Below are 12,039 nucleotides of genomic sequence, written 5' to 3'. Positions count from 1 at the left end.
TCTCTTACCTGCTTGATACTCTAAAATTAGGTGGAACTCATCCACTTCTTGCAGTGACTCTGGTGGAACAAATACATTGTCATCAAGAAGTTCATGCAGTTTTGGACCAACTGGACCACAAAGAAGAACCTGGAGATAAGAAATATGAAGTCTATCAGATTTGTTCCTTTTCCCATAGAATCTGTATAGTAACCAAAAAGATACATTGAAGCTCCTTCTTTTCATTTTAATAAAGTACTGGAATCCCAATCTAATTTTGAAAGTTATGTAATAGACGGACTATTATCAGGGTCTCAGCCTCTGGAATATATGGCCACAATGTACCCAGAAATGAGAGGCTACAAAAGACCCATGTCACACATGCTAGGTCCTATGCAGCTGCTATGGACTGCACATTAATGTCCCTCCAAAATTCATACGTTAAAGTCTCATTGCAATGTTGTAGTATTTGGAGATAGAGCTTTTAGGAGGTACTTAAGGCTAAATGAGGTCATATGGGTGAGGTCTTATAGGATTAGTAGCCTTATAAGAGATTTCTCTTTTTCTACAACATACACACTAAAGAAAGGCCATGTGAGGTCACAGCAAAATGGGTTTCCATCTGTAAGCCAGGAACAGGGCCCTCACCATAAACCAAACATTTCTGGAACCTTGACCTTGGACTTTCCAGCCTCCATACTATGAGAAAATGAATTTTTGATGTTTAAGCCATTGGTATATGACATTTTGTTATGGCAGACTAACTCACATCCTGTGTAGGAAAATAGATATGGAATGTTATAAATAATTCTGTTTGAATTGTACAGAGTATAAAAAAACAAACCTCAAGGATCACAATACCCTCCACAACCAGGTGACCTGACTTATGAGACCAGGCCCTACTATACTTAGCTGTTATGTGAATAGAACAGTTTTCCAAATATGAAAATTAAAAATTACTACAATTTAGAAAGTTTGGGGGCAGGTGCTCTGCAATTTTTCCAAAACCTTTTCTTCAACTCTCCCAGTCTATTCTTTTTAGAAGCTATTTCACAGTACTGCTGTTTCTGCCATGCCAGTTCTGGACCTCACTCAGAGCCAGTCCAACAGGCTCAAAACCATTGAATGAGGGCTTGGACCACAATTTAAAGGAAAGTACACAGAGATAACACCATTTGAGATCTAATATGCTCCACCCAGAAGCTTCAAAGGCATTTTTACTTGCCAACTGGCTGCTTGTTTATACAGAGGCACTTTTATGTGTCTGAGAAATCCCAGCTTCTGAGTGAAAGGAAAATATACCTCTCTCTCCTTGACCTACTTACTGCTCCCTTTCAGCCTTGACATATGTCCATTATTTGCCAATTCTGAAAAGTCTTGCCCCTAACATTTTATTTTGTTTTATTGAATTCTTGACTAGAACTTCAGTTTTCAAGATAAGGTAACAAGGGGAGACACAAAATGGCGGAATAGATGGACGGGTTCTGAGCCTTGTCCCGGAGCAGAGAGAGCAGCTGAGGGTCGCACTGGAAGTGTTTGTTAGCAAGCTAAGAGATAGGTGAACTCCAGAAAAAGGTGCGGGACTGCTAATTAGAGTGCCTCTGATTGGGAAGCACCCACAGCAGGGATGGGTCCCCTCCCGGAGTACCTACGGGCTTGGATGGGGAAATCTCGCCATCTTTAAAGGAAAAATGAATCTTGTCAGAGGCCTGAATATCCACAGCCTCGCGACCACCCAGCAGCTGTGAAACCCAGAACACCGGTCCTAGGAGGCACCAACACTTGGACTCAAAAGAGCGCTCCACAGCACGACGAAAAGGTCAGATTTCGCGTAGATAGGGTGAGTCCCCTGAAGACAGAAGCTGGAGGACTGGGGTGGTGTTTACAAGGAGAAGCCCAGGGCTGTTGGTTTGGTGTCACCAGTGATTGTGGACGGGGCTCTTATAGGGGGGTTATATAAAGATATCAACCCGTTTTGATCTGACACGGAGGGATAGCCAGCGAGCTTCAGGCAGCGTAGTCGGCTCAGACTTGCCAGCCAATTTCCGCAGATCAGTGGAGTGTCATAGAGAAAAAAAAAAGCTAGAGAGGCTTAAGAGCCCTGGAAGTCAACTCAGAAATACTGCCACCCAGAGGTTAAATCACAAATTGACCCTAGTGTAATAAAAAATCAAAGCAAGGCCTGCTTAAAAATCAGGACTGGATTACAACACTGAGGAGCAGAGAAACACAGGGAGCTCCAATACTGTTCGGACTGGGAAACAGGCGAGCCAAACAGAACGGAAGTGAATGACTTTTACTACTGAACATTTTAATTTTTTTATTTTAATTTTTTAATTTTTGTTTTTATTTTCATTATTTGCAACATTTACTCAAGAAACTATTTTCTTGCCAAAACCGGTTTGGCTCAGTGGTAAAGCGTCGGTCTGCGGACTGAAAGGTCCCGGGTTCGATTCTGGTCAAGGGCATGTACCTTGGTTGTAGGCACATGCCCGTTAGGGGGTGTGCAAGAGGCAGCTGGTCGACGTTTCTCTCTCATCGACGTTTCTAGCTCTCTCTATCCCTTCCTCTCTGTAAAAAATCAATAAAATATATTTAAAAAAAAAAAAACAAGAAAAAAAGAACTATTTTCTTATTTTTTCCTCACTTGATTTTACCTTTTTAATTATTAATTTTTATTTGTAATCAGCATTACTACTACTACTATTTTACCTTTTTTATCTTATTTACTTTTGTTTATTTTTATAATTTTTTTTTAAGTGTCATATTATTTGCTCTTTATTTTACTTCAGGATTACTGTTCTACAGTCTATTTTTACCTTTCTTTCACCAACGCTTTATTCTATCTCAACCTTACCTTTATGCCATCACTCTCTTCCTAACCTTTCCTCCTTTAGTGTTCGGTTTATCTTAATCCTTTCCTGCTCTAGATTTTTTTATTATTTCTGTTTACCCCTTGTTAAAATTTCACCTTCCTTGTGTATATCTAATTTCCAACCTCTTGCTCCAAACCCACACACATCTCCCTATTCACTGTCCTAAAAAAACAAACAAAAAAACAAAACAAAAATAAGTCTTTCTATCCTTTTGTACTTGTATGTTGAATGTTAACTGTATCAAAATTTTATGCTTTTTTTGTGAGATTGTTTTGCTTATTCTTTATGTTTGATTCTATGTTTTTGTTAGCTGTGTTTTAGTCAGTTTTTACTTCTGCTTTCCCTTTCCTTGCTTGATATTAGTTGGTGTTGTAAGTTGTATTAATCTCCAGATACCTGTTGCTGGCATTTGCTGTGATCAAGGATTGTTCTATTGGAGTTTCCTTCCCATATATATAGTTAGTTCCTTGTTTCTCTCTTAGTATTGTTCTAGTTTCTCCCTCCGTCCCTCCCTCTCTCCCTCCTTCCCTCTCTCCCTCCCTCTCTCTCTTTTTCCCTCCTTCACGCAATTTCATTTTGCCACTTCTTTTTTTTTTTATTCTTCTATCTCTCCAACCCCCTAATTTGCCTTTCTCTAATGGTTACCTTTATTTGAGATTATTAATATCGCAAATACATTTCTGTTCAGTGCCTTGTGTGTTGTACCTGGCTGTGTTGTATTTTGTGCCCTTTAATTAACGCAGGAGAGAAAGAACTGTTCATAACCAGACATGCTGAAAAGAGAGATCATGGGGAGACAAAGAAACAGTCTATATATGAAAGAAAAGCAGGCATCACCAGGAAAGGAAGTAAACAAGTTAGAGGCAAGCAACATTCCAGAGCAAGAATTCAGAGTAATGTTCATAAGATGGCTAAAAAGAATGGACGACAAATTTGATAATATGAGTAAGAACCAAGAGGAAATGAAAAGTGACATTGCTACTGTAAAAAACTCAATAGAGAGCATCAAGAGTAGACTAGAAGAAGCAGAGGACCCCATCAGTGAGCTAGAAGACAAGATAGAAAAAAATACCCAATTAGAGCAGCTTCTTGAGAAAAAAAATTAAAAAGCAGGAGGAGAGCCTAAGGGAACTTTGGGACAATACAAAACAAAAGAATATTAGAATAATAGAGGTTCCAGAAGGAAAGGAAACCAAGGAAGGCAGAGAAAAAATGTTTGAAAAAATAATGACAGAAAACGTTCCTGAGATAGAGAAGAAAAAACCCACACAAATCCAAGATGCTCGAAAAGTCCCAAGCAAAATGAATCCCTAAAGACCGACACCAAGGAACATTATAATTAAATTGGCAAACACCAACGACAAAGTAAAAATCTTAAAAGCAGCCAGAGAGAAACAAAGTTACATATAAAGGAACCCCCATCAGACTAGCAACTGATTTCTCAACAGAAACTCATCAGGCCAGAAGGGAATGGAATGAAATATACAAAGTCATGCAAAGGAAGGGTCTGAATCCAAGAATACTGTAACCAGTAAGGCTATCAATCAAAATTGAAGGTGAAATCAGGAGCTTCACAGACAAAAACAGATTAAGGGAATTTCTCACCGCCAAACAAGCAATGCAAGAAATGCTAAAGGGTCTGCTGAAAAAATAAAGAAATAAGAAGCGAAGAAGGAACACAGGGGTATAGGAAAAAAAATGGCGACAAATAAGTACGTATCAATAATGTCTTTAAATGTAAATGGATTAAATGCTCCAATCAAAAGACATAGGCTAACAGATTGGATAAGAAAACAAGACCCATATATCTGCTGTCGACAAGAAGCCCATTTCAGAAAAAAAGACACACACAGACTGAGGGTGAAGGGATGAAAAAAGGTTTACCAGGCGAATGTAAATGGAAAAAAAAAAAAGCTGGGGTAGCAATACTTATATCTGACAAATTAGATTTCAAAGTGAAGGCAATAATAAGAGATAATGAAGGCTACTTCATAATACTAAAGGGAGCAATCCCACAAGAAGAAATAAACCTGGTAAACATATATGCACCCAATACAGGAACACCCAAATACATAAAAAAGCTGCTGGAGGACATTAAGGGAGAGATGAATAGCAATACAATCATAGTAGGAGATTTAATACCCCACTATCATCACCTTTGGATAAATCATCTAAACAAAATCAGCAAAGAAACACCAATCTTCAATGCCACACTAGACCAGATGGAATTAATCGACATCTTAAGAATATTTCACCCCAAAGCCACAGAATATACATTCTTCTCAAGTGCACATGTGTCATTTTCAAAGATAGACCACATGTTGGGACATAGGCAAAGTCTCTTCAAATTCAAGAAGATAGAAATCATATCAAGCATCTTCTCAGATCATAGTGGCATAAAACTGGAAATCAACTACAATAAAAATAATCCAAAGAAATCAAACACACGCAGACCAAGCAGCATGCTATTAAACAAGGACTGGGTTACCAGAGAAATCAAGGAAGAAATTAAAAACATCCTGGCAACAAATGACAATGAAAACACAACAATCCAAAATCTGTGGGACACAGCAAAAGCAGTTTTGAGAAGGAAGTTCAAATCTCTACAAGCCTATTGCAAAAAGCAAGAAAAAATGGTAACAAATTATCTAACTCTATAACTCAAAGAATTATAAAAAGAGCAACAAGAAAACCCCAGTGTAAGCAGAAGGAAGGAAATAATAAAAATCAGAGCAGAGATAAACGACATAGAGACCAAAGAAACAATACAAAAGATCAATAAAACCAAGAGCTGGTTTTTTGAAAGGATAAACAAGATTTATGAACCTCTAGAAATGCTAACCAAGAAACAAACAGAGGGGACCGAAATAAACAAAATCAGAAAGGAAAGAGGTGAAATAACTACAGACCCCAAAGAAATACATAGGATTGTTACAAAATACTACGAACAAATTGGACAACCTGAAGGAAATAGACATATTCCTAGAAAAACATAACCTTCCAAAACTCAATCAGGAAGAATCTATAAATCTCAATAGATCAGGGCCTTTGGAAGAAATTGAAACAGTCATCAAAAAGCTCCCAGTAAACAAAAGCCCAGGGCCAGGTGGCTTCACAGGAGAGTTTTACCAAACATTCAAGGAAGAACTAAAATCTATCCTCCTCAGTCTATTCCAAAAAAAAATCCAAGAGGAAGGAACACTTCCAAACTCCTTCAATGAAACCAGCATCACCCTAATACCAAAACCAGATAAAGACAACACAATGTAAGAGAATTACAGGCCAATATCCCTCATGAACATACATGCCAAAATCCTCAACAAAATTCTAGCAAATCGGATCAAGCAGTACATCAGAAAGATGACCAAGTAGGATTTATTCCTGGAATGCAAGGATGGTACAATATCCACAAATCAGCAAACGTGATACATCACATAAACAAAGAGATAAAAATCATACAGTCATATCAATCAATGCAGAAAAAGCATTTGATAAAATCCAATACCTTTCCTGATAAAAACTCTCAACAAGGTGGGAAAAGAAGAATCATACCTCAACATAATAAAAGCTATATATGATAAACCCACGGCAAACATCATACTCAATGGGTAAAAACTAAAACCATTCCCTCTAAGAACAGGAACAAGACAGGGATGCTCACTCTCACCACTCCTGTTTGACATAGTACTGGAAGTACTAGCCATTGCAATTAGGCAGGAAGAAGAAATAAAAGGCATCCAAATTGGAAAAGAAGAAGTAAAATTGTCCTTATTTGCAGATGACATGATATTGTACATAAAAAAACCAAAAGACTCCATCAAAAAACTAATAGACTTAATAAATGAATTTGGCAGAGTAGCAGGATACAAAATTAATGCCAAGAAATCTATGGCATTTTTATACACCAATAGTGAACTTACAGAAATAGAGACTAAAAACGCAATGACATTTACCATCGCACTAAAAAAATTAAGATACCTAGGAATAAACTTAACTAAGGAGGGAAAGGACCTATAAGCAGAAAACTACACAACCCTGAAAAATAGATAGAGGAAGATGTAAACAGATGGAAGAACATACCATGTTCATGAATTGGTAGAATCAACATCATCAAAATGTCCATACTTCCCAAAGCAATTTATAGGTTCAATGCACTCCCCATTAAAATACCAATGGCATATTTCACAGACCTAGAAAGAACTTTCCAAAAATTCATCTGGAACAAAAAAAGACCCCGAATAGCCACAGCAATCCTGAAAAAGAAGAATAAAGTAGGAGGGATCTCAATACCAGATTTCAAGCTGTATTACAAAGCCACTGTTCTCAAAACTGCCTGGTACTGGCACAAGAACAGATATACAGATCAGTGGAATAGAATAGAGAATCCAGATATCAACCCAAATCACTATGCTCAAGTAATATTTGATAAAGAAGGCAAGAACATACAATGGAGTCAAGACAGTCTCTTCAGTAAATGGTATTGGGAAAATTGGACAGATACATGCAAAAGAATGAAACTAGATCACCACCTTGCACCATACACAAAAATAAACTCAGAATGGATACAGGACTTAAACATAAGATAGGAAACCACAAAATTACTAGAGGCACCACAGGAATCAAAATCTCAGACATATGCAGAAAGAACTTCTTCACTGATACTGCCCATAAGGCAATGGAGGCTAAAAAGAAAATAAACAAATGGGACTACATCAAAATAAAAAGCTTTTTTACAGCAAAAGAAACCATCAACAAAACAACAAGAAAGCCCACTGTTTGGGAGAACATATTTGCAAATGTTATCACTGATAAAGGTTTAATCTCCAACATCTATAGACAGCTTATACAACTTAATAAAAGGAAGATAAATGACCCAATTAAAAAATGGGCAATGGATCTAAATAGAATCTTCTCAAAAAAAGACAGAAGGAAGGCCAAGAGGCACATGAAAACATGCTCAAAGTCACTAATTATCCAAGAGATGCAAATCAAAACGACAATGCAGTACCATTTCACATGTGTCAGAATGGCCAACATCAACAAATCAACAAACGACAAGTGTTGGCGAGGTTGCGGAGAAAAAAGGAACCCTCGTCCACTGCTGGTGGGAATGCAGACTGGTGCACCACTGTGGAGAACAGTATGGAGTTTCCTCAAAAAACAGGAAATGGAACTCCCATTTGACCCAGTAATCCCACTCCTAGGAATATATCCTAAGAAGCTAGAAACACCAATCAGAAAGGATATATGCACCCCCATGTTCATAGCAGCACAATTTACAATAGCTAGGATTTGGAAACAGCCTAGAAGCCCATCAGCAGATGATTGGATCCAAAAACTATGGTACATCTAGACAATGGAATATTATGCTGCCATAAAAAATAAGGAATTCTCATCATTTGCAGCAACCTGGATGGAATTGGAGAACATCATGCTGAGTGAAATAAGCCAGTCAATGAAAGAGAAACGCCACATGACCTCACTCATTTATGGATAAGAACATTATAAACTGATGAACCAAAAGATAGATATAGAGACAGTAAAGCAACAAGCAGACTGTCCAATTATAGCGGGGAGGGTAGGGAGATCTGGGGAAGGTAAGAGATCAACCAAAGGACTTGTATACATCCATATAAGAACAACCAATGGACACAAAACTCTGGGGAGGGAGGGCATGTATGGGGGAGAGGGGCAATGGTATATGTACACAGATAATAATTTAATTTAAAAAATTAAAAAATAAATAAATTAAATTAAATTAAAAAATGGGCAATGGACCTAAATAGAATCTTTTCAAAAGAAGACAGAAGGAAGGCCAAGAGGCACATGAAAACATGCTCAAAGTCACTAATTATCCGAGAGATGCAAATCAAAACGCCAATGCAGTACCATCTCACACCTGTCAGAATGGCTATCATCAACAAATCAACAAACGACAAGTGTTGGTGAGGATGCGGAGAAAAAGGAACCCTCATGCACTGTTGGTGGGAATGCAGACTGGTGCAACCACTGTGGAGAACAGTATGGAGTTTACTCAAAAAACTGAAAATGGAACTCCTATTTGACCCACTCCTGGGAATATATCCTAAGAAACTAGAAACGCCAATCGAAAAAGATATATGCAACCCTATGTTCATAGCAGCACAATCAATCTACAATAGCTAGGATTTGGAAACAGCCTAGGTGCCCGTCAGCAGATGACTGGATCAAGAAACTATGGTACATCTACACAATGGAATACTATGCTGCCATAAAAAAGAAGAAATTCTTATCATTTGCAGCGACCTGGATGGAATTTGAGAAATTATGCTGAGTGAAATAAGCCAGTCAATGAAAGAAAAACACCACATGACCTCACTCATTTATGGATGATAAGGAACATTATAAATTGATAAACAAAAAGATAGATACAGAGACAGTAAAGAAACAAATGGACTTTCAAATTACAGCGGGGAGACTAGGGAGATATAGGGGAGATAAGAGATTAACCAAAGGACTTGTATGCATGCACATAAGCATAACCAATGGACAAAAAACTCTGGGGGGGGGAGGGCATGTATGGGAATAGGGGGACTGGAGATTGGTAAGGTATGTACACATATAATACCTTAATAAAAAAAAATGAGAAAAAAAAGATAAGGTAACAAGGACCAGTTTACCCTCTTGCCTAAATTAATAACAAGGGAAAACAGATACAATATATGAAACAAGAGTTTTCAAAGCATTTGGACATTGGGCAAAAAAGAACAGTGATTCTGAAGAAACAGGAAAAAACTAAGCAAGTCCTACAAATACTTCAGCATAATATCTTAAAAGAGTTTCCTTAAAGGAATTCCCTGATACACAATTCTGAAAGAATTCACCATCAGCAGACCTGCACAATAAAAGTGTGAAAGGAGATCTTTCAGGCAAAAGGAAAATTATACTAGATGGAAATACAGCTCTAAACAAAGGAATGAGAGCACCACAAATGGTGCTGGATAAGTAATATCTAGATAAGCCATATTTCTTATTATTTAGAGATCTTTAAAAGATAATTAACTGCTTATAAATATTAACATATAGAGAGGTTTGTAAGATATGTAAAGGTAAACTGTATAGAAATCTATACTAATAATAGAGAAATATGCAAATTATCTGTTACAGCTTCACATTACCACATAATCAGCAGGCTGTGTCCCTGCCCTCTGCTCAGGCAGCTGCAAGGTCAAGGGCAGGATATGATATGATATAGGAAGGGATAAGAAAGGAGAGGGAGAGAAAGGCAGGCCTGCATTCAGACAGGCCTAGAGGAGAAACAGAAATTCAGAAAGGGAACAACAAAAAGACGCAGGAATGGAAAAGGGAAGGAAACGTAGGGCTGCACGAAGGAGGGGGTGGCCACCTGGGGAGCGGGGGGAGCCCAGCAACATGGGATAAGGGTGGGATATGATATGATATAGGAGGGGATAAGAAAGCATGGGCCATTAGCAGGGAGGCGCCCACGGGTCCCAGACAGAGTAATGGATGGTCCAAGGCCTTCTGGGCAGAGGTGCTCCTGCTTTGTGGCAGCAGCAACCTCGGCCACCCTTGCTGGGCTGGGAGTCCTGGGCAGGGAATGGGAGTAGGTAGGAGGCAGGGAGGCCTGGGAAGGGGGGACGGTGAACACCTGGCCTGGGCTGAGCCCTGGGCTGGGGGTTAACGCTCCCTCCCCGCAATGTAAGCTTTAAAAGGGGAGGGAGGGAGGGAAGAACTTTATAAAGAAGTCAGTAGAGAGCAGAGTTAAAGAAGGAAAGAGGATGTATGAGTGAACTGTAGGAGATATAATGAAAATCAAGTATAGTTGTCTACTGGGGGCAGATTTTAAAAGTAGGAGTCAGAAAAAAAGGATAAATGATAGTCAATAATTAGGCAGGTAGATAGATATTAAAACAGTGGAAGTAAGTAGAGAAGAATGTCTGGGAAAGGTAGGATGAGAGAGAAAGAGGGAGGGAAGAAAAGTTTTAACGGGGAGCCAGTAGAGCTTAAAAGGAGAATGGGAAGAAGGAAGAAATGGAGGAGGTAGCAAAGCAGTTCCGAGGAAGGAAGTGAAGAAAAAAATTAAGGTGGGAAGGAAGGAAAAGGGGAGGGAGGGAGGGAGCATAGGAGAATGACAGGAAGAAGGATGATGGAACAGAAGTGGGAAATAAGGAGGAAAGAAAAGTTTATAAATGATGAATCAGTAGGAAAAAGTGTTACATAAAGGAGAGTGAAAAATTGTGTGAGAGGGAAAAGCCGATAAGGAAGTCAAATACAATTGCAGGTGAAGGGGATAAGGTTTAAAAAAAAAAGTTAATAGGGGAGCCCAGGCTGGCAGGGGAGGGTAGTTAGGGGGATCAGGCAGGCAGGCAGGCAGAGTGGTTAAGACAGGCAGGCAGGTGAGCCAGAGGTCCCAGATTGCGAGAGGGCTGTCCAACTGCCAGTTTGGATGTCCAAAGCTGGCAGTTGGACATCCCCTGAGGGCTCCCAGATTGGAGAGGGTGCAGGTTGGGCTGAGGGACCACCTCCCATGCAAAAATTTAAAGCACCGGGCCTCTAGTAATAGTATAAAGACAAGAAGGGAGAAATGGAGGTGTACGCTGTTGTAAAGTTCTTACATTCTACAAAGTATACTAATATCATTTGAAATCAGACTGTGATATATACATTATAACCCTAAAGCAATCACTAAAAGAACAAAGAATTTTAGCTAATAAGCTTAGATAATACGAAATCACAGAAAATAATATAAAGAGTGCAGAAGTGGGTATGGCTCAGTGGTTGAGCATCAACTTATGATCCAGGAGGTCCTGGTTTGATTCCCAGTCAGTGCATATGCCTGGGTTGTGGGCTCAATCCCCATTAGAGGGTGCACAGGATGCAGCCGATCAATAATTCTCTCTCATCATTGATGTTTCTCGCTCTCTCTTCCTCTCCCTTTCTCATACATATATATTCTATATATATATATATATATATATATATATATATATATATATATATATATTTTTTTTTTTTTTTTAAGAATGCAGAAACAGAGGAAAAAAGGAAAGGTAAAGAGGTGGGACAAATAGAAAACAAGTAGCAAGATGTCAGATTTAAACCTAACCTGATAAAGCAACAATAACATTAAATGTAAATGGTCTAAACACTCCAATTAAAACACAGATTGTCAAAGTATTAAAAA

The 12,039-nt window shown here is 38.6% G+C and overlaps 1 protein-coding gene across 13 annotated transcripts in view; it reads right to left on the bottom strand.

Moving 5' to 3' along the window:
- Positions 1-12,039, bottom strand: part of ADPGK (ADP dependent glucokinase) — a 128,914-nt gene that overhangs the window by 93,878 nt on the left and 22,997 nt on the right. For all 13 annotated transcript variants that reach the window (XM_084897841.1, XM_084897846.1, XM_084897851.1 and 10 more), the window contains exon 4: positions 9-129. In XM_084897841.1, coding sequence (XP_084753967.1) covers positions 9-129 — 121 coding nt within the window. The remainder of the gene's footprint in view (positions 1-8; positions 130-12,039) is intronic.

This window comes from Pipistrellus hanaki (assembly GCF_964339955.1).
Source record: "Pipistrellus hanaki genome assembly, chromosome: 1".
NCBI lineage: Eukaryota > Metazoa > Chordata > Mammalia > Chiroptera > Vespertilionidae > Pipistrellus > Pipistrellus hanaki.
The sequence above is the reverse complement of the archived record's forward strand: the minus strand, read 5'-3'. Positions and strand labels throughout refer to the sequence as shown.